This window comes from Rhinopithecus roxellana, chromosome 3 (assembly GCF_007565055.1).
Source record: "Rhinopithecus roxellana isolate Shanxi Qingling chromosome 3, ASM756505v1, whole genome shotgun sequence".
NCBI classification, from domain to species: Eukaryota; Metazoa; Chordata; class Mammalia; order Primates; family Cercopithecidae; genus Rhinopithecus; species Rhinopithecus roxellana.
The window spans coordinates 86,089,403-86,116,073 of NC_044551.1; the positions used below are offsets into that span (position 1 = coordinate 86,089,403).

Below are 26,671 nucleotides of genomic sequence, written 5' to 3' on the forward strand. Positions count from 1 at the left end.
ATGTCCCACTCCAAGACACTGTGGGGCACACACCCAATCCTGACCCTCCCCATGTTTGCACCCAGGCTCCTACCAGGGGCATAGAGGGATAATGAAGCATAGGCCTCCCTGCTTCCATGTGACCTGGTCACTGCCCAAGACAGGGGGTCCCAGTAGTAGTGGGATTGGAGCAGAAAGGGAGAGGCCAGGTGGGGCTAGGGAACCAAGGGGCTAGGGAGAAAGTGGCAGAGAACCCAACTCCAGAAGGCAGGAGGTAGGCCGTGAGTGAAGCCATGTCCCAGGCTGCAGCCCATGCTCCACTGTCTCCTCAGACTTCACTTACAAAGGGGACATTCAAATATTAAAAACACTAAAAATTTCAAGACGCTACCTCAAAGCACTACACCCCAAGCATGAAACTCTTTCTAGTGTAAGGCCTTGTGTGGCCCCTCTAGCCACAGTCCCATGCAGCCAGCCCTGACAAAACCTCACTGATGTGTGTGTGTGTAGTTTCCTGCTGCACACACAGCGTAGCTAAGTGCTCCTAGATTGGCAGAAGTAAAGAAGCTCTGTGCCGGCAGGATGGCCAGTGGATGCTATGTTTATCTGCTAGGGCTGCCATGACAGAGTGCCGCAGACTGGCGGCCTAAACCACCGAAACAGATTTTCCCACAGTTCTGAAGGCTGGAAGGCCTAGATGAGGTATCTGAAGGTTGGGTTTCTCCTGAGGCCTCTCTCCTTGGCTTACAGATGAGGCTTTCTCTCTGTGTCCTCATGGGGTCTTTCCTCTGGACATGCTTGTGTCCAAATTTCTTCTTCTTATGAGGGAAAAGTCAAAGCCCACTATAATGACCTTATTTTAATTTAATTAAGCCTTTAAGACCCTATCTCCAAATACATTCTGAGGTCCTGGGGGTTAAGACTTCAACATATGGATTTTGGGGAGGACACCATTTAGCTCCTAACAGACATCAGTTCTCAAGTGCTGAATACCAGTAGAAGCAATCTTGGAAGATGGCTCCCTAAGAATCCAAATCCCCCTTTTTTTGGAGATGGAGTCTCACTCTATTGCCAGGCTGGAGTGCAGTGGTGCCATCTCGGCTCACAGCAACCTCTGCCTCCCAGGTTCAAGTGTTTCTCCTGCCTCAATCTCCCAAGTAGCTGGTATTACAGGCATGCGCCACCACGCCCAGCTAATTTTTGTATTTTTAGTAGAGACGGGGTGTTTCACCGTATTGGCCAGGATGGTCTCAATCTCTTGACCTCATGATCTGCCCGCCTCAGCCTCCCAAAGTGCTGGGATTACACCAAAACCACTTTTGTGGCTTATTTTGAGGAAACATTTCTAACCCTCCTAATTACATCAATTCCTCTGCTAGATACTCTTATAGCATTTGTCACAATGTTCATGCATATGATTTTGTGATTTTTGTTTAAGTTATTTTTCCACTAGACTGTAAGTCTCTGAGGGCAGGGCCTAATCTGACAGGTTCAGAGCTGTGTCCTTTAGTACCTGACAAATTAAAATTTCTTGAAAAAAAGGAGGTCAATCAATGACACACAAAGCAATGTAATTAAAGGTCTTGAACTTTCTCATTTTTGGCTTACTGGCCCAAAAAGTGCCCTAGGGGATTCATTAATCTTCCTTTGAAGGGGAGGATTAGAGCATAAACTACATTGATAATTTCCTCAAACATCTGATGTCAAATCTAACAAGTAAACTTCCTTCCCCATTAAAGGATATCACCACATATTTAAAAAAAAAATGTGGTGATATATGAGACTTTCAGCTGCTGCACAGAAATGGGACACTGTGGGGGTGGGAATGTTTGTTTTCCCAAACATTGGCATTAATCAAGCTGTGGGACAAATTCATAGTTAACATTAGTTGCTGCCAAAGAACACATTTGCCTTGCCTCAGTGGCTCCCAGTGCTTTTGGAATGCTGAGACCCTTGCCCCAGGTAAGACTGATATCTACGCACACCCGCAATGCCACACTGCAAACACACGTCATTTGCTCCTGCAATTAATTAACAGACATTTGTTAAATAATTAGTATGCATCAGATACTAGGCTTGATACTTAAAATACAAAGATGTGTCTACTGGTGGAAATAAGATCCAAGTTCAATAGGATAATCACTAATGAAGTTATAATTCACTCATTTATTTACTCACATTTATCTACTCATTCATTCATTCATTCAACATTTACCAGATGCTCATGACTATGATCAGCTCTATCTTAGGCAACTGAAGGATACCGCAGAGAACAAAAGCGAGAAAGTATTTGCCTGGATGGAGCATATTTCTGGTTCATGGAAGACAGATAATAAACCAATAAACAAATGAGCAGCTAAAATAATGTCGGGTGATGACAAGTGTGTGAAAAAATAAAGTAGGATAAAGGGCTTGCAAAGTGATGGAGGGAAGCCATCTCAAACAGTGGTCAGGGAAGGTTTCTCTGGGTATTTTGAGCTGATTAGCATGAAAGGGTGAGCCATAAAGAAATTTGGAAGAGGAATGTTCCAGGCAGAGAGAACAGCCAGGGCAAAGGCCCTTCAGTGAGCCCACTTTAGGGAACACTGAGGAGGCAGAAAAGGAAAGGGAGAGCAGTGGGAGATGAGGTTGATGACAACAAGGGGCCACATCAGAATGCAGATGGAGCTCAAGAAACGGTGGGGGCTAGCAGGCCTCAAAGGCAGTCTAGGGTTGGGGAAGGCGGCATTATTCGAAATGAGACTGGAATAATGCCAGAAATCTTAGTGGACTGGATGAGAATCTGTCCTCCCACTGCCTACAGGAAACTAAAAACTATGCATGCTCTAGGCTCAGGGACCAGCACCCAGTTTGCTAAGATTGCTCTGGCCAACTGGCTGGGTCTCAGGGCCTCATCTTCGGTATCATCCTCCAAGGCTCCTGCCTCTTTTGTATCTGCCTAGAGACCACACCTGCTCCTCTCTACCCAAGAGCTCTCTTAGGTCTCCATCTCTACATTCCTGCTTGCTTCAATATTTTGTTCACCCTTGTATCCTAAGTACCTGGTGTCTGGCACAGTGTGAGTGTGGGAGCTCATTGAGTAAATGAAATAACTTTCTTTTTCTATCTGCATCTACCCATCCAGCTATTCATCCATCCAACCATCCATCCATCCACCCACCCTTCTTTCCTTCTATCCACACATAAATATATACACAATCTGCTTTTCTCCAAAATAAAGATTTTAAGGAGTCCTTTTATTTTTAACTACACCCTCAGGCCACAAGTCACAACCCTTGCCACATCTTTGTCTCTGGTGCACATTCCTCTTTAGGAGTGAGGTAAGTTGCAGCTACTGCTGGTTTGCAGGCCATTCAGAGCACACACTAAATTCCTCCAGGAAAGGGTGGCTATCCTCAGGGTTTAAACTGGCTCCATCTAGGTAAAATAGAAGTATCTAATAAGCTATAAAATGCATCACAGACAGTAAGTTCAATACTTTAGTTGCGCATATTTAAGTTCCTGCTGTGTCCAGGAACTCTGACAGATCTTGAGAACACCCCCGGGCATAAGCAGACATGACTCCTGTCCCCACTGAGCTTCCTGTCTAGGGAAAGACACAGGCAGATACTCATATGATAGAGCCTGTGGTAGGGTATGAAATAGGTAGTGTTCTAATGGAACATTATCTGCGCAGGTCCTACAGAATAAGTAGAAGTCACTCAGAAAAGCATTTGCAGAGAACAAGTTTCAGGGAGAAGAAATCTAAGGGCAAGGGGTAGCGGTGATGAAAAGCAAAGCTTCTTTAAATAATAAAAATGAGGTCAGGATGGCACCAGGCTATATTTGGAGTGACAAGAGAATGCGCTCCCAAAAGGTACTAAAAGAGCTGGGTCTTTATCCTGAGGGTAACGGGTTCACTGACAGGCTTTAGTCATGGGAAAGATACGATCTGATTTGTGTTTTGGAAATATTTCTCTGACTTCTAATGGGAGACATCAAAGGCAGGTAGACTAGTTAGGAGGCTACTGCAATCATCCAAGTGAGAGGCGACAGATGCTGGGGCACAGTTATGACACTGGGGAAAGGCAGACAATCTAGAAAACTATTTCGGGAGGCAGAAATGACAGGACTTGGTAATAATGTGAGTTGGTTGAGGACATGGATTAAAGAAGGCCAACCTCACCAGGGGTTTACTTGCCACACAGAGCTTTGAAGCTAGAAATTTGGTAATTTGTTTTGGGTTTTCTTTTATTTTTTAAAAAAATGAAAGACAGGGTTTCACTGTCACCCAGGCTGGAGTACAGCAGCAAGATTACAGCTCACTGCAGCCTCAATCTCCTGGCTCAAGCAATCCTTCTGCCTCAGTCTTCTGGGTAGCTGGGACTACAGGTGTGTACCACCTTCTGGCCAATTAAAAAAATTTCTTTTTTTCAGTAAAGATGATGTCTTGCTATGTAGCCCAGGCTGGTCTTGAACTCCTGGGGTCAGTCAATCCTCCCACATAGGCCTCCCATAGCACTGGCGTTGCAAGTGTGAGCTGCTGTACCCGGGTCCTTGTTGGTTTTCTTTAGAGTGAATCTCACTTTTTTATCAGAATTTCTGATGACTCTACGGGTGAGGGGTAGAAAGCTCAGAGGCTCTCTCAGGCCTTTGCAGGATGAAGCCAGAAGTTGGGTCAGAACAGAACAAGCCTCCTCCTGCCTCCACCCAAGGCAGATGGCAGCACAGGAATGATGAAAGGCAAAGCTTGAAGCTACTTATTCCTTGCCCTACAGAGTTGTGGGAAATGCCAGAGAGCTTAGGTAGTGAACACATCAAGTAACATTTCTTTAGCATTAGGACATTCTGTCCTACAAAAGAACCATCTGTCAGGTGAAACTGATCCTTTGCTCATATTGATCCAAAGGCCCCCTCCCACCCCAGAATGCCTCCCATAGTGCTCTTGGCTGTTCTGAGTTCAGTTCCACACTGCAGTGCAGCCTCTGCCACGGTGACAGCATGTGCTCACCACAGAGCATCCTGGAGGAGATAAGACAAGCAGATGTTGTGTTTCCAGGAGAGCCGTTTCCTTATCCGGGCATGGAAACCCAGGCACCTGAAGTGATGAAGGAATATACAAAAAGAATATCCAATGCTGAGGAAATGCAAAGAAGATTATCTGCATGAAGGCTGGTTAATGAAAAAAGGCTTAAAAAAAAACTGAGTATCTCAGAGCTACAGAGAAACTATGCTGAGGCCTCTGGCACTCTGAGCAACTAAAGTCTTGGTCTCGAATTTTATCAAGCAAACAAAACTAATAAGGTTATTATTTTATCTCCCTATACATTCATGCATTAAGCATTTCCCCAAATTTTCACCAACAGTCTTTCCATCCCTCTCATTAGTAAAAACTTAAAGTGCTTTATCAATCCTTCCACCAGTCCTTATAGCAGATAATAATAATATATATGCACATGCCACCCCTCCAAAAATAGAAGAAACGATAAAAAACAAATGTAGAGCAACAATTAAAATGTTTACTACCTCATAGCAAAGCAAAGCACAAGCTACTGTGGAACCACCTCTATTCACAAGGCAATCAAGTAATCAAGAAATTCAAGACAAGACTCAGGCAGGTTGTGTCAAGAAATGTTTGTGCTAGCCAAGGAAAACAAATAGTACTATCTATTGAGTACATGTTAAATTCAATATGGAGTATGGTGGTCACTTAGAATCTTTAACTCACTGGATTTCCATGAAATCAGAACAAAATTATAAACATCCCCCAAGTTTATAACTTTGTTCTGATTTATCAGATTGGTGCTCTCACAAGCTAATAAATTCCAAGGAGCTGGTGTTAATGGTATTATACCATTTACACTTATTTATATTTGAGCATGTAATTTTCAAAAGCAACTCACAATTTCCGAATGTCTTAGATAAGAAGTTCACTTGAGGCTTTGATTTCTTACAATAGACCAGATATTCTTAAACATGCTCCAGTATTAAGCCCCTAACAATAGTAAAACACGAAAGAAAGAAGAAATCCTCAGAGGCCAAAAGTAGAAAAAAAAAAGCAAAACAATTCAGACAAAAAAGTAAAAGATGCAGCATGATGATCTTTACGTGTCAACGTGGTTAGGCTGCAGTCCCCGTTATTCAATCGAACACTAATCTGGGTGTTGCTAGGAAGGCATTTTGTAGATGTGATTAAAGCCTATAATCAGTTGGCTGTTAGCAAGGAAAATTACTCCTCATAATGTAGCAGGCCTTATTTAATCAGTCAAAAAGCAGAACTGGGTCTAGAGCAGAGCTGAGATTTTCCAGAAGAAGAAATGCTGTCTTTTTTGGGCACAGCGGTTTCAGCCTGTGCCCGAGAGTTCTAGCCTGACCTTTTGGCTGGCCTGCCCATGAATTTGGGACTTGCCGAGTCAGCCCCCACTATTGCATGAGCCAATTTCTTGCAATGAATTCCTTAATATATATTTCCTACTGGTTGTTCTAATCTGATTGAACCCTGACTGGTACATGGCACTGGTAGCTCATCTGGGATATCTGTTGCTCCCTATTTTTGCTCTGGGGAAAAAAGACATTAGAACTCATAGCGTGAAAAGTCAGTCTAGGGACTAAGTGAAAAAGGAAACCAGAAAACAAGCAAACAAAGTAAATAAAGTAAGCAAACAAAGTGGGCCTTGACTCTAGGTCCAGGGGAGACAACTATTAATTAAGAATCTATAGCCACAAGCCTTAGATTTAGGGCCCATAGATTAGGGCCCAAATTCACAACAGGATATGTGTGACTTTAACATTAAACGTATTGAGATACCACTTCATATTCACCAGACTAACTACATATAAAAGTGAGAATGCCAAGTACTAGATAGAATATAGGAAAATGGGAATTCTTGTTCACTGCTCTTGAACAATTTTGCATTATCTGTTAAAGTCATAGACATATTTATCTTATTGGTTACTAATTTCATTCCACTACTGGGTGGAATGAACCCAGTACTGGAATATCTATGAACCTGTGTACTAGGAAATATGGACAAAAAGGTTCTTTCCAAAATAATGTATAATAGCCCAAGCCTGAAAGCAGTTCAGATCTACTCAAAGGAGATTGGATCGAGTGTGAAAGAATCATGAGATGGAAATTCTACAGAAGAGAAGATGAATGAATTATACCTACATGTCCTAGCAACCCGATATTGAGTAGCAAAAAGTACAAAACTGTCACTAAGATTCCAAATCTCTTGTTGGTCTTACTATATATTTTAAAGATAAAGCCAGGACTAGATCTCTACTTACTCATGGCCTATACCCAAGCTGTCAGTGCTTCAGACAAAGAGCTATATTCTATTTACAATTCTACCCAAAGAGCCTAGGAAAAACCTGGTGCAAAGAAGATACCTCATGGATATTTGTTGAATGAATGAATAAATTTTGAACACAAGCATGTATGCCAGGAGCCAGACCCTATTTTTCTAGCCTAGAGTCCTAATGCATGAAATCCCAGACTCTGACCTTACCTGCCAGGACCCTTTTCTGCCATAGATGACCCAGTATCTGTTCTCATCTGATTGATCTGACCAGTGTTCATTCTTCTTCCCCAGATTTCTGGAACAAAAGTTCCCACAGAGACTTCCATCTAACACCACTCAAATCCCAGTGTGATCATGTTCTCACCAAAAAGCCTTAGAGAAAGGAGCTTGTCTCTGCTGATAAAATGAGGTTTTGAAATTTCCCCTGGATTTAATTCAGGCAAGCTATATTTTCCCACTGTTTACCGTAGATTCTAGAAAGTCAATCTTAGAGGAAACAAGAATTTCAGCAGGGCTTACCAAACATAAGGCTTAGAAAAGCAAACAAAACTAGCATAACAACTTAAGAAAATGTAGCTAAAATTGAGCAAATCGAAAACAAAATAGCATCATATTAAAGGTCTGAAAAACAGAAATTAAGTCACATTGATAAGGGACATATTGTGACACTTGGGCACCTTTCTACGTGGGAAATAAAAATGAGTGAAAGGACAGATTTTAGGAGAAACGAATTGATGTCTTTTCTCTCTTGAAGCACTGGAGTACTTTTAAATTACACCTTTCTTCAATATCTAGAGTGTTCCTCTTTGAACATTACAAAAGTAAATGCTTTATATATGGTAAAGGTGACCTTTTTTTCGTATAATCACAGTAATTCAGCCTGGCAACATCAACTGACCTGCATGAAATGTACTTTAATGTTGGTTAATGATACCACTACTGTCAGTTAATTCTGTCCTCTCTGCAGGGCAATATAGTATAAGAACACTGCAATGACCTGGTTTAGTAAGGCCAAGAACACTTCATTACACCAAGATTTAAAAATTTTAAACGTCATGTGTAGTTTAAGAATATTCACAAGCACATTAGCAATTCTTGAATCTCTAGCTACTATTTAAACAGTAGCTATGCATTACACGTATTGTCTGAGGAAGAGAAATGATCACACATAGTTGATACTTCCTCAATATTTGGAAAAGGCATGTTTCTTCTTTCTTTCCATGAGTGACATATATATTAGACACTAATACACTCTAGCTTCATCTTCTTGGCTATGAAATACTCTTTGTCAGTTCCTTTTTGATGACTTACTGAATTCCTACTTTGCACTGAACCCTCTGTTACACACTGACTGGGGAGGGAATACCTATTCTAATAGGGCTCATGAGAATTATTGATGAAACAAGGTTTATATTCAAGGAAGACTTAAAAAGTAAACCGGAGACTGTATAAAGCTTCAGGTAGAATAGAACTGTGACTCGTGAGCTTGGCTATATTCTGACACCAATTACTCTGATGCTTTTGACAATTCTTTCCCTTCTCTGAGACACAACTATCTCTTTGGTGAAAGAAGGAAGGAAGCTACATAAGGCATCCCTCAAAGGTTCTTCTAGTAGAGCTCTTCAATTCTGATATTCTGGGGTACTAAGCAGATGTAAGAGAGTGTCTTTTTTGTGAATTTCTCTACCAGATACTCTCTCATACTTGCTTAGTACCTCAAGATACAAAGGTGGAGAAATTACAGCTGGTGGAAATTCTATCTGGTGGAGAAATCCCATCTGGTGGAGAAATTAGCAAGGCAAAGATTGTATGGCATTAATCAGAGAAGGTTCTTTAGAAGTGGAAAGTCTTGAGACTGGCCTAGAAGCACAACATGAAATGGGATGACAAACGTTGTAATTGTGGAGTTGCCTATGCCCTAATAGGGGGCCTTGATATTTGTAAACCCCACTCCTTCCCAATCCATCCCTTCTGTTTTCATGACTAAATATTTGCTATTCTCAATTCATTTGTAATTAACTCTGCCTCAATAGGGGAGTTATGAGAGAGAGGTGCTCAAGGTGGGTAGATGAGGAATAGTCTCACTCATTTCACAGAGCAAGGATGCCTACAGGAGCGAGTGTCCAGCCAAGTTCACTCACTATCCTAGTAACTTTCTCCACCGTATTGACATTCTAGTGATTTAAAAGGTACCAGATCACAATGTGTTCCCCATCACCCAGAGTGTCATAGAACTGGACAATTATCCAGGTGATGGATCAACGACAAACAAGAGAACTGCTAGATATTCACATTGAGACTAACTTATCTGTATTGATACCTTCATCACTCAAATCAGCCACATGATATATTTCATCCCTTTTCTTGGTACTTGTTAGAGGATTTAGCCAGTAAGTTATCTAATTTAGAACAAAGCTGCAGTAGCTTAGTGAAGTTAACAATTTAAAGCAGTTGTCTGTTTTTCTGTACAGAAAACATTTTAGACTCAAAAGTTTCTTATTGCTTACATGCTCTGCTAAGATGATAGAAGAAACTCCCAGGGAAGTTGCTATCTGGCACAGGGTCTGGGTGAAGTCTGTAGGGAAGTCGCTATCTGGCACAGGGTCTGGGTGAAGTCTGTAGGGAAGTCGCTATCTGGCACAGGGTCTGGGGGAAGTCTGTAGGGAAGTCGCTATCTGGCACAGGGTCTGGGGGAAGTCTGTAGGGAAGTCGCTATCTGGCACAGGGTCTGGGTGAAGTCTGTAGGGAAGTCGCTATCTGGCACAGGGTCTGGGTGAAGTCTGTAGGGAAGTCGCTATCTGGCACAGGGTCTGGGGGAAGTCTGTAGGGAAGTCGCTATCTGGCACAGGGTCTGGGGGAAGTCTGTAGGGAAGTCGCTATCTGCACAGGGTCTGGGGAAGTCTGTAGGGAAGTCGCTATCTGGCACAGGGTCTGGGGGAAGTCTGTAGGGAAGTCGCTATCTGGCACAGGGTCTGGGGGAAGTCTGTAGGGAAGTCGCTATCTGGCACAGGGTCTGGGTGAAGTCTGTAGGGAAGTCGCTATCTGGCACAGGGTCTGGGGGAAGTCTGTAGGGAAGTCGCTATCTGGCACAGGGTCTGGGGGAAGTCTGTAGGGAAGTCGCTATCTGGCACAGGGTCTGGGGGAAGTCTGTAGGGAAGTCGCTATCTGGCACAGGGTCTGGGGAAGTCTGTAGGGAAGTCGCTATCTGGCACAGGGTCTGGGGGAAGTCTGTAGGGAAGTCGCTATCTGGCACAGGGTCTGGGGGAAGTCTGTAGGGAAGTCGCTATCTGGCACAGGGTCTGGGGAAGTCTGTAGGGAAGTCGCTATCTGGCACAGGGTCTGGGGGAAGTCTGTAGGGAAGTCGCTATCTGGCACAGGGTCTGGGGGAAGTCTGTAGGGAAGTCGCTATCTGGCACAGGGTCTGGGTGAAGTCTGTAGGGAAGTCGCTATCTGGCACAGGGTCTGGGGGAAGTCTGTAGGGAAGTCGCTATCTGGCACAGGGTCTGGGGGAAGTCTGTAGGGAAGTCGCTATCTGGCACAGGGTCTGGGGGAAGTCTGTAGGGAAGTCGCTATCTGGCACAGGGTCTGGGGGAAGTCTGTAGGGAAGTCGCTATCTGGCACAGGGTCTGGGGGAAGTCTGTAGGGAAGTCGCTATCTGGCACAGGGTCTGGGTGAAGTCTGTAGGGAAGCCGCTATCTGGCACAGGGTCTGGGGGAAGTCTGTAGGGAAGTCGCTATCTGGCACAGGGTCTGGGGGAAGTCTGTAGGGAAGTCGCTATCTGGCACAGGGTCTGGGGGAAGTCTGTAGGGAAGTCGCTATCTGGCACAGGGTCTGGGGGAAGTCTGTAGGGAAGTCGCTATCTGGCACAGGGTCTGGGGGAAGTCTGTAGGGAAGTCGCTATCTGGCACAGGGTCTGGGGGAAGTCTGTAGGGAAGTCGCTATCTGGCACAGGGTCTGGGGAAGTCTGTAGGGAAGTCGCTATCTGGCACAGGGTCTGGGTGAAGTCTGTAGGGAAGTCGCTATCTGGCACAGGGTCTGGGGGAAGTCTGTAGGGAAGTCGCTATCTGGCACAGGGTCTGGGGGAAGTCTGTAGGGAAGTCGCTATCTGGCACAGGGTCTGGGGGAAGTCTGTAGGGAAGTCGCTATCTGGCACAGGGTCTGGGGAAGTCTGTAGGGAAGTCGCTATCTGGCACAGGGTCTGGGGAAGTCTGTAGGGAAGTCGCTATCTGGCACAGGGTCTGGGGGAAGTCTGTAGGGAAGTCGCTATCTGGCACAGGTCTGGGGAAGTCTGTAGGGAAGTCGCTATCTGGCACAGGGTCTGGGGGAAGTCTGTAGGGAAGTCGCTATCTGGCACAGGGTCTGGGGGAAGTCTGTAGGGAAGTCGCTATCTGGCACAGGGTCTGGGGGAAGTCTGTAGGGAAGTCGCTATCTGGCACAGGGTCTGGGGGAAGTCTGTAGGGAAGTCGCTATCTGGCACAGGGTCTGGGGGAAGTCTGTAGGGAAGTCGCTATCTGGCACAGGGTCTGGGGGAAGTCTGTAGGGAAGTCGCTATCTGGCACAGGGTCTGGGGGAAGTCTGTAGGGAAGTCGCTATCTGGCACAGGGTCTGGGGAAGTCTGTAGGGAAGTCGCTATCTGGCACAGGGTCTGGGGGAAGTCTGTAGGGAAGTCGCTATCTGGCACAGGGTCTGGGGGAAGTCTGTAGGGAAGTCGCTATCTGGCACAGGGTCTGGGGGAAGTCTGTAGGGAAGTCGCTATTCTGCACAGGGTCTGGGGAAGTCTGTAGGGAAGTCGCTATCTGGCACAGGGTCTGGGGAAGTCTGTAGGGAAGTCGCTATCTGGCACAGGGTCTGGGGGAAGTCTGTAGGGAAGTCGCTATCTGGCACAGGGTCTGGGGGAAGTCTGTAGGGAAGTCGCTATCTGGCACAGGGTCTGGGGGAAGTCTGTAGGGAAGTCGCTATCTGGCACAGGGTCTGGGGAAGTCTGTAGGGAAGTCGCTATCTGGCACAGGGTCTGGGGAAGTCTGTAGGGAAGTCGCTATCTGGCACAGGGTCTGGGGAAGTCTGTAGGGAAGTCGCTATCTGGCACAGGGTCTGGGGGAAGTCTGTAGGGAAGTCGCTTGTCCCCTTGTCCTTTCATTCTCCTATTTGCAAAGCTCCAGTTCTGAGTCCCTCCCGCCCTTTTCAGAATCTACCTTTCCTCACTCCCTCATCATCTGTTTTCTCTTTGCGGTCTACAGTTTCCAAATCGTCAAGACACATAAATAATGTTACGGATTCCTTTTGTTGACGGCCCCTCTGGCATTGTTTTCTTCTCTGAAGAAAGGAGATATTATATAATATTTAAGAAACTGTCCCGATTCCCAATCGTGATAAACTAATGCATAGTTTATTATCTCCTACACAGTAAGAAGAATGCGGGAGTTGCAAGAAGTGACTTGGATCAGTTTACTTCTGAAAACTACCTGAAATTATTTGGGACAAGGCCAAGAGGACCAATTCAGATCATTCTTGGGGCTTAAGGACAGGGAACACAGCTCAGCAAACTGCAGACACAACACTGTGTAGCCGAAAGAGGCTTTACTGAATTCATCATCTGACAATGTGTTGATAATTTTTTCAGTTTTTCTTCACACATTATTATCAGCATCATCAAACATTTAAATCTGCCTTCCATATGCAGATGTGACAAGCTGTCTGGTAATCCATACTAATGCATTATAACACTGCTAATACTGCAAATCATTACATCTTTATTTTAACTATTTTCCTCTACACTATTCAGAAGAGATTTTTTAAAAAAGTCATTATAAATGTCTTATAAGTATCATCAAATAATGTGGCAACGATGCTTTTATTTCCTTCTCATTAAGATGCAGAGACTCGAGTATTGACAAGTGAAAGGGTTTATACAACCAACAAGAATGTACACTTTCTGGCAATAGAATACAGAAGAGATTCGAATGTCATGAAGATATTTTTAAAAAATAATACAGAGGAGATAAGAGACTTGAATAAGAATAGGTCATGTTTTAATAAAACAACCAAAAGAGCAAAACAGATTCCTCAACCCAGGAGGACATGTGAGTCACAATACCCTTTAATCCACAGGTTGGCTCCTTGGTTTCTGGAACTTTCTGCCTCCTGTAAACGATGTGCGGGTGGTACCCTCCCTCAACCAGTGGGTGCTTCTTCACGGGTTCAATGAAAAAGTCTCCATGTGGTAGTTGGAAAAATCCAGTCTGTAAATACATTCAATAAGAAAGTTTATTTTAACCAATTCTATAAACAGACAAAAAACAAAGTGAAAAATTCTACACCTTATGAGTATCTCTGAAACTCCTAAGACCAGTGCTTTCAGAGTCTGCTGTTTGATCTCATAGAAGAGTTACATGCAAATAATTTAGTGAAATACCTTTATAGTCATCGTTATTAAATATTTGGGAGTCACGGATCCCTTTGTGACCTTATTGAATGACACATGAATCTGAAATGCAGCCTACAATTCTTTAGGTTCACAGATTGCTCTAAAACCCATTGCTGGATAGCTATGGATCCCAAATGAAGACCCAGTGTTTCCCAGTTGTTCTATTATGGAGTTGGGATCTATGTCCCATACTCCATTGACAACTTTTAGAACATTTACCTGCATGGGGGTAGCCCAGCCACATATTCACACAACTGTGTGGCTGGAAGTGTTTAATGGCACTCTTCACTCAAGAAAACGAAGAAACATAATGCAAAGTCCTTGATCTGAGACTGAGTTTCAGGGGCCTACAGCAGAAAGCCCTCTGTCAGTTTCTAGGGAAAGGGGGACGTTCTCATTTCACAGATATGAAAATCAGTGATATGCTACAGAACACTGGCCAATGAGTAACTCCTCTTAGAGGTCAAGTCTAGAAGTGCTCTAACCTACAACTCTTGTCCTTTCAGGAGAATGTTTAGTGCCCATTTAAGGTGCTTAGAAAACTGCTTTGTCAATGATCTCCTAAGAATCCGGGTTTAACTCTCAGGATCTCAACACTAAGTCTGTGTAACAAAGGAACTGACCTAGACGGACTGCTTGGGGCATCACATTAAAGTGATCAGGAGCTCAGACTAGGGAATTAAACTAGGTTCAAACTAAACAACTCCTCCATGCAATAGGGAGCAAGTGACTGGCTGAGTTTTTAATTTCTCAGCTGAAAAACAGGATAAATCAAGGGTTGCTATGAAGGGTAAATGAGTTAATATATGCAAAGGTCTTAGAAGAGGGCCTGGCTCATAGTCTCACCTACCATTAGGCTCTTTCTGGATCTCTGATTCCATGTCATTTTATTGTAATAGGGTCTCCAGAGTCAATATAGCAGTTCAGTAAATGTTAAGGTTGCAAAACTGAACTTGGAAACATGGGGGCTTAAGAAAACTGCAGAAGGCTTTCAAGGTTCAAGCTCCTTTCACTATTCATCAGTAACTCAAGGCTTCCTGCTCTGCAGATGAGTCTGAAGACAAGCTGAGGAGCCCCCACAGTCAGGAGGCAAGAGGGGCTCCAACAAAGAGGGATGCTGGTCTCCACCGGACAGCTCTAGACTTGGGAGTCTTTCCAAAATGTTTGCTTCACTGTAGCCAGTAATGTAACAAGATCTTAACACAAACCTCACAATTGGCTTCCTATTTTGATTGCTGACCTTAGAATTTATTTAATAATAAGCACAATAGAAAAAATAGAGCACTTTACTGGGAGTAATAAGAACAGCTGTGTGACCTCGAATGGGTCATGCAAACTTTTTGAGGCACAAAGTCCTCTTCTGTAAAAGGGGGCAACGTCTACTGCCTCATAGTAGTAGGGGAATCAAATGAGGCTGTTAGGGGAATCAAATGAGGTGAAGCTTGTAAAAGTGCCATGCAAACTGCCTTATAAATGCAGAGGGGTAATACTTTAACTACCAGCTCCAATAGCAGTTACATCTGACACAATTTGCTTTTATGCTGACATTGCTCAGAAAACAAGACATTTTTTTCAGTATCTGTCTCTGAGGATAATCTCTGAAACAGGAAGGAAGAACAGACAAGGCCCAAAGACAGTTGTGAAATAACTGCCATAAAATAGTGGGAAACAGACTCTGTGCAGTGCTGAGATTTGGTTCCATTTCTCTTCTGAGTCAGAGACCAGGCACAAAAGGAGAATGTGAACCTGTTGTCAGAAAGCTCATTTATTCCATGGAAACAAAGCAGAAGTCCAGGAGTCCTCAAGGATGATTGGACATAGCGGCCCTTAGTGCACCTGCTATCAGCCCAATACTGATGTCCTTGAAGGAGAAAAACTACGAAAGATACCACCAAGATGAAGGAGTTATTGGTATTTCTTCAGCCTCAAATTTTGGACCCAACTGGCACAGAAGAAACAGATGGGACTCCACTTGAGGACATAATAACCATTTTACACGCAACATGAATGAGAATGCCTGAGAACCAAACCAGCATCTTCCTAAAGGCTTACTCCATTTGCATTCCTCCACAAGGTGGTCTTGCCAGGGTGCATGTGGAAATCACCTATTCAACCTCAATGTTTCTCAGAAGCTACCTGGAAACCTGTGAGAGCTGCTGACTCATCCGCTAGAGGAGAAGCCGGAGATCTGCTGACATGCAAGTAGGTTGCTGGTCCCATGATCCTGTGTGTTTGTCATGGAGAAGGGAAGAGGTAGGAGAGGGGATGAAGCAGCTGTGGGGAGAGAGAGGTGGGGAATTCCTCAGCTAAACTCTGTACCTCTTCTCTCTCCCAACGTATAAACACAGAGCTTTGTACATCTAGTACCCAGGTGAGCCCAGTTTATTGGTCTCCTCTCATCTAACTGGAGCTAGGGTCATGCTAGAAAAAATCACCCATGGTTTGCTTTCCAAAGAAAGGGCTGGCTCCTACTTTCCCTGAAGCAAACTGCCCAAGAGAACCACCTTCTTCGGTTACCAGGTCTGTACCTGAACCAAAGAAAATAGTTTCCATTCCGGTCTTCTTTGCAACCTGCTCACTTCTCTTACGTCTTTAAAGAAGTCTGGAAATGGAATTGAGGAAAAAGTATCCAATTTAGTGCAGACTTACACTGGGCATTCAGAAGAACCTGGGCAGGATGAACCATAGGCTAAAGCTCCAAGATAGACATGCCCCTTCACCCCCCGTGTCATCTGCTCTTCTCCCACCCGGTATCCAGGAGTCTCTGCATACTGCTAACTCTCTTCTGGAAATAAACTCACCTACCTGTTTTAATTAAGTTAAAAATATCTGGCTGGGCACAGTGGCTCACACCTGTAATCCCAGCGCTTTGGGAGGCCAATGTGGGTGGATCACCCGAGGTCAGAAGTTCGAGTCCAGCCTGGCCAACATGGTGAAACAGCATGGTGAAACCCTATCTCTACTAAAACTACAAAAATTAGCCAGGTGTGGTGGCACATGCCTGTAATCCCAGCTATCTGGGAGGCTGAGGCAGGAGAATTGCTTGAGCCTGGGAGGTGGAGGTTGCAGTGAGCCAAGATTGCGACATTGCACTCCAGCCTGGGAGACAAGAGCGAACGAAACTCCGTCTCAAAAAATAAATAAATAAATAAATAAATAAATAAATAAATAAATAAATAAATAAAATAAAAATCTGTGAATGCTTCCCAAGTCTACTAAAAACTGTTTAAAATAAACTTTATTTTGAAGCATTATAAACATATGGAGAGATGTACAAAATCCTAATTGTAAATCCCCATAAATCTTTTATAAAAGGAACACCTAGATGCAGAGATAGAACATTACCAGCAGCTCAGAGACTCCCTGTTCCTTCTCCAGATCAATGACATCCCCCCCGGGTAACAATGATCCTGATTTCCAACACTAAAATGTCTGTTTTGAGCCTATTTTGAATTGTTTGGAGGAAAAATTATTTGATATACACACAAACACAAAAAGGCTACTAGTTCATTTCAAGAGTTAGGGGCTGACCAATAAAAAAAATTTTGTTACAGGGGATGAATTTCCCCTGGCCTGTGAAATCAGACTCTTCATATTGTGTTAGGAGAAATACAGCAAGCCCAGATGGTGGGGATAAGACCAAAGGCTGAGATGCATTGGTGTGAGCCAGCTGGTATCTGACTTCCACTGCTCTTTGATGAGGAAGGATGGGGAAGGATTGTCTCACTCTTCAGTGCAGTTCCAGAGTGAGAAGAGTTGCCCATAATCTTTCCTCCCTCCCTTCAACTTGCATCAACATATTAGTCATCTTGACGTATGTGATATTTACTTCAATTAGTGACAGTGATCTGGGGTTTAGTGGGAAGCTGGCAGCATCTTATATGGAATTTGTGAATAGAATGTTCTAGAGTCACAGAGACTAGAGACCTTGAAGAGTCACCTACCCCATGCTATTGTGCCTTCTGGAGTACCACAGGTAAAGCCTGAAGGGTAAGAGCCAATGATAGTGTAAAAGACACATGAAGGCGCCTCCTGGACTTGTGCGATGGAACTGTGCTTCTGAAACCATCACCTTGCCTTGAAAATTCCTTTTACTCATTTGAAAATCGCAGATGTTACCAGATGAATTTGTTTATTCCTATAGCGATAAAGACAACACAACATATTCTGAAATCAAGAACAGAAAAAAAAAATTGGGGATAAAGAGGTACCCAAGGTACCCAATTATAGTACATGAAGCACTGGAAAAGACATCACCTGTTCCCCATCATATAGACAGGATAAAATAGCACCCCAAAAATTTCTCTTACAAAGTATCAATCCATATTTATCATAGGGTCAGCCCTGTGCTGAGAGGGCTAAGAAAGGTACTGACCCTGCCCTCAAGGTTTACATACAATCCAGCCAGGAAGACAAGGCTGATATTCATTAACAAGTAGGGAAGAGAACAGCAAAGCCCGGGGTAATTTTATGCTGAAAACGAGTTAGTGTTCACACAACTCAAGAGGCAAACCCATGGCCTCTGGTGGCACTGGGCCTAGAGCCCAGACCTGAAGTCCTGTGTCACAGAGCCCTTCCCCACAGAACACAACCCTCACAGGAGCAGCTCTTCCATGGGTGCTATGGATTCTAGCACTGTGTTTCAGAGGCCAGTGAGAGTGGCTGCTTTCAGACAGTGAAGCCAAGATTGAACTTCTACAGACTCCGGAACACTTGGCACAGTCCTGAAGTCATGAGAGGCTCTCTGAATTATTATTTCTTGTTGCTGGTTTGCAAGAGACAAGTTTTTTTCTCATGTAATACACAGCCAAAATCATAAGTCAGCAGAAAGTATAAGTCAAGAGATTACAGAAGCCTCAGAATAAAGAGAGGTGGGAGTAGGATCACTGGGAAGACTTCCCCCAGCACACCCTACCCTCTGCTGTGATGCCTAAGTAGCCTCCATGAAGCCAGTGAAGAGAGTGACCAATGATGTCATCAATTCATGAAGATTTTGCATATGAGTCTGGGCAGCCCTAGTAACTCATGTGGTTTCAGGAAATATGGACTGAAGCCAGGAAGACATTGGTGTATCCACCTGATAGTTACCATGTGCCAAGCAGGTATTGGGGATACAGCAACACAACACAGCTCTGCCCAACAGAACTTCCTGTGGTGATGAAGATGTTCTCTATCTGCAATGTCCAATTTGGGAGCCACTAACCCCATGCAACTGTTGAGCACTTGAGATATAGCCAATGCAATAGAGAAGCTGAATTTTTAAATTTTATTTAAATTTAATTAGCTTAAATTTAAGCAGCCACAGGCAGTTAGTGGCTCCAATATTGGACAGCTTATTTGTAAAGACTGGCCAAGTAAGGAAAGAGAGAGATTCATAATCATAAGCATATTCATCTATAGTGATGAGAGCTGTCATCAGGGCCAGTTTAAGCACTTGCCTTAAAAGAAAATGAACTGCAAAAATGTGACCTACTTCACTATAATGGTTTGGTTTCATGAGCAAATACATCAGGGGCCAGACTGGGAACAGCCATGCACTGCACACAGGCTTCAGAGAATCAATAGAAACACCTGGATATAAAAAAAAAGCAACATTCACAAAAATTAAAATGAATCATTGGGAATAAATGTAACATGATAAGGGCTATGTGAGGGGGCTGCCACTGTCCCGAGGACAGAATAGAATGGGAACAGATGTTCTAGTAGGAACCTGGGACAGGGGCTGTGATCGTGCAGAAGTGGAAGCTGGGTTCCACTTCTGGAGGGAGTTGTACCCTGAGAGCCCTGAAATATCAACTACATGTCCCTCATCCCTCTCAGATGCTTTTTGAAGGAGCCTAATACAACCCTAACATACACAAGACCACATCCACTGGCTGGCAGCTCAGAATCCAAGTCGTGGGAAAAAATATCCCTTTGTTGGAAAATGTACAAAATGGATTCCAAAAGAACAAAGGATCAAAAACGTATGATAGGGTTTAATAGAAACAGCATGAGCTGTGTGATCTTGGACACATTGCATAACACATTGAGCCCCAGTTGTCTCATCTGTAAGATGGAGCAAAATCTATTTTAACTTGCAGCGTTATGACTATCAGAGACACTATATGTAAAATGCCTAGCAGAGGTCGTGGCATATGGTAGGTGCTCAATGAATGCACAGTTTCTTATTTCATCATAGCATCATCTACGGCAAACACAGTATAAAGTGGTGGTTTGAAAGCAGGTACTCTGGAGTCCATTTGCTTGACTCATCTCTTAGCTGCAAGTAACTGAAGCCTAGGCCTCAGTTTCCTCATCTGATAAATAGGAATACTGATAGTAACTTATTAACTCATTAAAGGATTTCATGTGTATTAAACGAGTCAGTGTAAAGTGCTTGGACGAGTATCCATACATAGTAAGTGTCCGATAAGTGTACTGCACTATTACCTCTTATGCTAATATGCTACCATGATATTAACTACTATGATAGTCTAAGGGATGCCTGGGGAACAAGTTAAGGGTTTCTGTAGAAATGGACAGAGACATTTTTTTAAAAGCTATCCCCTGCCACACTGGAGAAACTCAAATAGGCAGAGAGGTGCTGCCCACACACACAGATGGGAGGACTGCCAGGCTGATCCTGAGCCAGCGCTCGGCTGCAAGAAGGGGCCACACTCTGACATTCAGCCTCTGGGCATAATGAACAAAAGCAAGACTCCTTCAGCAGAAGTAGGAAGTGAAGTTGATGGCAGGCAGGCAATGGAGTAACAACTGTTCTCAGAAAAACAATGGCAGTGGGCTTGCCTGAGGGCTGGAGAGAGAAGATGTGGATTTGTGCAAGGGGGTAAAGGGCTCCCACAAAAGTAAAACTAAAATTTCCAGATGTCAGTGTCACTAAAATTCTGAGCAGAAGGAGGAAGGTGTGAACCGATGGACAGCATAGGCAGGATCTAATGGCAAAAGGGTAGAGAGAAGGAAGCAAGACGGAACAGATCATTAGTAGTTGTCATGGGGGATTTGTCAGACTCTGAGTTGACAGAGCCAGGAGGTTGGACATACTCCGACATGCCCAACTCATAGTCCAGATTCAGATACTGGTGGGATAAGGAGAAGGCACTATACATGTTAACTCCAAGTCTCTCTCTCCTCACGGCCACAGACGTAACTTTCTCACAACTGCAAAGCTTGTGGGTCTCACCAACAAGCAGGGAGGTGATGAGAATTGTTCTCCTCTAGGAAGAGGCCTGCCCTTAGTTAACACAAAACAGATCAGATGATACCCCACTAACTGAGGTAGAACCAGTGGTGACTGAATCTGGAAAAATCTGAGCAGGGACAGAATCAATCAATTTCTCTTTTTTCCTCTTTGATAGAGTCTTAGAGCTGGAAACCATGGCTGAGGCTTCTAATCAAGCCTCCAGCACATCCCAGGTACCTTATTGGCCTGAGAAATTGGTTCTTAGGGCATCTCACAGGCAGAATCAAGCAAATTCCCAAATGGAGATTTCTTCAAAGGAATTAGAGCTGAAACTTTCAATAGACTTCCTTTCCAAGTCTCTAAATCAACCATGGATGCCAAGTCCTGGCCTGCTGTATTTCCTGCTGGAAGCAGATTCTATAGCATGGTTTGTTTTTCTCTAGCAAAAGACGCCAGACTTTGGAGACAGGCTAAGTTCAGCACTCAGTTCCAGCATTTTAACAAGCAGTGTAGCTTTGCACAAGTAATTTTGTTTCTCTGAGCCTCAGTTTCCTCATCTGTAAAATGACCATGACAAAATGGTTTTTGCTGACAAGAACTAAACAAGGTAATTCATGAAAAGGATCCCAAACAGTGCCAGCCTTCAGTCAATCTGCTGTCTCTGTGGATGTCCTCACGTTGATGGACAGCATCTCAACTCTTCCATGACTAAATCAGTCATTTCCTTATCCTGAAGTATGGTTAAAACAGTTGTTTATTTCTGGAAATACTCAGTTTTTGGTTTGAGAAGAAAACACTCTGCTCACATAAGACTAGAAAAGTTGCCTTTAACTGAGTACATTTATTTCATTTCAATTCCCAAGAACTGCTCCCACAAAATCACAAACTACTGTCCCTACAGAAAGAAGAGTAAGTCATTGATAGCCACTCAATCCAATAAAATGGATCTTTAGAAATAAAAAATGCAACCACCAAAGAGAATAAGGTATTAGGTGACCCACTAGTCCAGGGGTTTCCTAATTTTAATGTGCAAAAGAATCATATGGAGAGTTTGTTAAAAATGCATATGCCCAAGAGCCCTGCACAGAGATTCAGTAAATCTAGTGTGAGACCCAGGAATCTGCACTGTAGCAAGCATCCTGAGGTTTCTGCTATAGATAATCCATGTACCACCTTTTGGAAGGCACTGCATTCTTCCATCATGTGGCGCTTAATTATTTTCACCTCCCACCCCCCACCTCCAACTGGCATAGCATTAAGGATATAGAGAAGTACTAGTAATGACCCCAATTAACACTTAGTTAACCTTCCTCATCAAAAGAAGTTCCAACTGTGACAATTGCTGATTGCAGTTTGTGAAGACTATTTCCCTGAATTCAAGGTTCACAATGTCTATAAGATTTTGGCAGACTAGGATGATAAAAAGATGTCAAAATAAAAGATTTGAAAAACATTCCAGTAGGCAGGTACCCTAGCTGAATAAATGTTTTGCATTTGAAATGTAAAATAAATGTGAATTTATTTCATGTCAAGAAGAAAATGGGCGTTCTGAAAGAAGCTGGACTGACATACACGCTGAAGAACTCGACAGGACTTCTTGAAAATTAGGAAAGGAATTTTGATGACATCTCAAACCATGCATTTCTGGACTAGCCAATGAAATCAAGGAGCATCAACTAAGAGACACTGCAGCATCCAAAAAGCTCATCAGAACTTCTCTCTAACACTGTTCTCAGGGACAAGGGTATGAGGCCCATAAATGACATCACTGAAAACATGGTTCTTTGAAGCCCTGAGCAAAAAGAGGAATGCCAGAGTCTTCTGGTCATTTCTTTCTACTTATCTTGCACCCAATAATCTTTTATCAGAAAAGTTTTCTGCTTCTTATAATTTCTCTGTCTTTTCTCTCTCTCTTTCTCTCTCTCTCTCTCTCTCTCTCTCTCTCTCTCTCTCTCTCTCTCTGTGTGTGTGTGTGTGTGCTTCTAAGCAGCAATCCACAAACCCACATTTGCCATGTCTCACCAGAAAATAAAGTGTCGGACTAAAAGGAAGAGGAAAACTTGCTAGCACATGGGGAGCCCAGGAAACATGTTATTAGAGAGAACAATGGGAGAGAACCCCCTTCCAGGAGTGAAAGCACTTTCCCTGTGGGAAGCAAAAAGCCATTATGGTGGATTTAGCCTTGACACAGCACTACTTTTTCATGATACACCAGTAGCTCACCATTTTCAAACCAGAAACCATCCTTCACTGGAAGGACACAAAGACTTTCCGAGGCTGAGGAGAACATGGCCCTGGGCCTTCTTCTCCCACCCTGATGGGCAAGGATCCCTGATGAGGGAGTGCTCCCACCCTGGAAGGAGGAGCAGCCAGGCAAGGCTGTTGCCGTGGCCATGTAGTGATCATCCTCCTTACTGTGAAGGCCTCACACACAGCATTCCAGGTATGTTTCACAATGATCTGGGGTAGAGGGGAATATCATCTCTGATGGCTTAGTGATGGCCATAGGCTAACCAGGAGGAATTTGGTAGTGTTGATCTCACCAAGAGTCACAGCAGAGAAAGGGTAGCAAAATGAAGAGGAGATTGAATGAGATGTTAGAGACATAAATGAGGACATTAATAAATATTTATATCTGCATCATGTCTCTAAAACAAAAAGGCAAAGAAAGATTTGACTTACCACAGGGTCTTTCTTTACAGAATATGCCCACACCCACTGTCTCCATTTGCTATGGCCCACTAATATCATAATTATAGCAGAATAAGTTCATTTTAGTTATATGTAATCCCCCACTACCCTGCAAGGAGAATAGGTCTGAGTAACTGTAGTATTTTTTGGCTAGAGGCAATAAAAACCTTCCCACTTAGTCTAATAGGCTTTCACATCCTTGAAGACAACATTAAAGGGGTGGTGGAGAGGAGCTGAGAAAGACTGAAATAATCATGTTTAAGAAAGAACAGGGCCAGGCACAGTGGCTCACACCTATAATCCCAGCACTTTGGGAGGCAGAGGCAGGTGGATCACCTGAGGTCAGGAGTTTGAGACCAACCGGACCAATATGGTAAAACCCCATTTCTACTAAAAATGCAAGATTAGTCAGGCGTGGTGGCATGTGCCTGTAGTCCCAGCTACTCAGGAGGCTGAGACAGGAAAGTGACTTGGACCCAGGAAACGGAGGTTGCAGTGTGCCAAGATCGTGCCATTGCACTCCAGCCTGGGTGACAGAGTGAGTGAGACTCCGTCTCAAAATAATAAATAAATAAATAAAAGAATAAAAAAGTTAGGAGGCCTGGAAATAACCCACATACAAAGAAAGGGGTGAGCTGGAGATGACGAGGCTAGAAGGGAAAAGATCCATGGAGGGAGATGCAGCAGCTGGCGGCCAAAGTGAAAGGTTCGCAGGAATGTTTCCTATCATGGAGCATGATAGGAAATGTACAACATAATCTCCTTTACAAATGTACAACAAAATGTGCAAATGACATCTTCAGTTGACTATTCGTTGTTCTCTAGTATTTCAGAGTGACTAGCAGTGCTGTGTCCTCCTTCCAGGATGGCACAGGGAGAAAAGACAGGATGGGAGCTGAAGCAATACACACCAGGAACCTCTTTTTCTCTTTAAGTATGAGGTAAGATCATCTGCTTAAGGCAAGTAGACGGGCATTTGGGAAGCTGCTCTGACGAATGGGAGAAGGAACTGACCTTTTATGCAGCCAGGTTGAAGGCTTAGCTGAGATTGTGAAAAGCAAGTCAAGGGAAATGACAAAGAAGGCAAATGCAGAGGAAGGGGTGGTCAGAAAGGGGACTGTTTAAGTTTGAGCATTCAGAATTTGTAAAGCAAGCCTGGTGTGGTAGGCTGAATATAGTCCTCCAAAGCTGTCCACGTCCTAATCCCTGCAACCTGCCAATATCTTACTTTACTTAGCAGAAGGGAGTTTGCAGATGTGATTACATTAAAAATCTGGAGACAGGGAGACTGTCCTGCACCATCAGGGTTGATCTATGTAATCAGAAAGGCCTTTATAAGAGGAAGGCAAGAGGATCCGCACAAGTAGGAGATGAAGTGACGGGGCAAGAGGTTGGAGTGATGTGATGAAGGAGCCAGGAGCCAAGGTGACTCTAGAAAATGAAAAAGGCAAGAAAACAGATTTTCCCCTGGACCCTCCAAAAGGAAGACAGCCCTGGCAACACTTGATTTTTGACTTCTGACTCCCAGGATTGGAAGAGAGTAAGTGTGTGTTGTTTTATGTCACTTTGTGGTGATTTGTGAAAGCAGCCCTAGGAAACTAATACACTCTAGGGAGTGGTCATGGAAATGGATCAACAAAGTAGACCCATTCAGGGAAGTCCAGGAGGCCAAAGGACCATGACATTAGGGTATTGGCTGTGACCCACAGTATAAAATCCATTTCATATCACAACCAAGTCACATGCAAACAAATGTTGCAGGAAACAATGCTTCCACCTTTTCCTATATGGGAGGCATTCTGATATATTCCATTCTGTGTCACTCTATTTCATTTATTTTAAATTCTGGTTCCAGATTCAAAACTATTGATATGGAATGGAGAGCTTGGGTTTTAGAGCTAATGTGGATCTGAGTTCTTATAATGATTCTGTGTGACCTTGGTCAAATGGGTTGATGGCTGAGTCTCAACTGTTTCTTCATAGGAGAAACAGGGAATGCATACTTGATACAGCTGCTAAGAACAAACGAAATATTATGAGGAAGCACCTACAGGGCTCTAGTGCCTGGCACATAGCATTCATTAAGAAACAATACTGGTTTCTTCTATAAAATCAGATAATCTTAGCACTGTAAGACACTGCAAGGGCTCTGTTTTCAGCTGATACTGGAGCTGCCTCCTCAAATATGCTCGTCTACACATACAAATGCATTTCCAGCGAGGAGTGACTATTTCTCAAGTCATCTATGATTGTTAAACTACTTTAATTAGAAATCTCTTCCCTTTATGGCATGATGAAAAATCTGTGTCCTTATAATTTCTGTTCATCATCTTAGTTCTGCCTTCTGGAACTATACCTGAATATGTCTAATATCTTTTATACACAATATATCCTTAAATAGATTGGATGACATTTATCATGTGCCACTAAGATTTCTCTTTTCACATTAAATGCTTCCATTCCTTTTGACCATTTGACATTTCCCATTGTGCTAATTCTTCAGCAGTCTGGTCATTCTCCCTGAAACATACTGTAGCTCGTTAATATTCCTCTTGAAATAACACCAGAACTGAACATTGAGAGTCCAGCACTCCAATGCCATCAGCTTTGGAAAAATAAAATAGTGGAAAAAGAATAATTTTTTTCCTTCACAAGAATTAAATTCTTCAGGGAAGAGATTGGTAAGGCAAAACTTCAGTCTAATAAGGACTTACTTCTTTTGGTAGGACTTAATCAAAAGATCTACTTTGTCCATGGTAGATGGGGTGGGTCCAGGAAATGAGCTTTAAAATGGGAAAAATATATAGTGACAACATTGAAGATAGAATGGCTAAGTGCCTCCTAAAGTCTGATGATTTTTTTTTTTCTGAAACAAGGCCCCAAATTGACGAGGCATCTTCATTAGAGTTCAACTCCCACCCCCACCTGCACCTCCAATTCTTACCATTCTCTCAGCATCCAAATTGCCTGCAAACAGTTTAAAGCAGTGCTATTCTGCATGTGAACATAACACACCAAAACCAACCCACTGCAAACAGTCCCAGTCTCTCTGCAAGCTAGGCAGGGAGGCCTGGGTGTTAAATTACAGGGGAAAGGTTGATTTAAAGAATA

The 26,671-nt window shown here is 43.4% G+C and overlaps 1 protein-coding gene across 2 annotated transcripts in view; it reads right to left on the reverse strand.

Annotated features, from left to right (window-relative positions):
- Window positions 1-26,671, reverse strand: part of ADAMTS12 (ADAM metallopeptidase with thrombospondin type 1 motif 12) — a 391,880-nt gene that overhangs the window by 217,139 nt on the left and 148,070 nt on the right. For both annotated transcript variants that reach the window (XM_030927984.1, XM_030927985.1), the window contains exon 3: window positions 13,357-13,501. In XM_030927984.1, coding sequence (XP_030783844.1) covers window positions 13,357-13,501 — 145 coding nt within the window. The remainder of the gene's footprint in view (window positions 1-13,356; window positions 13,502-26,671) is intronic.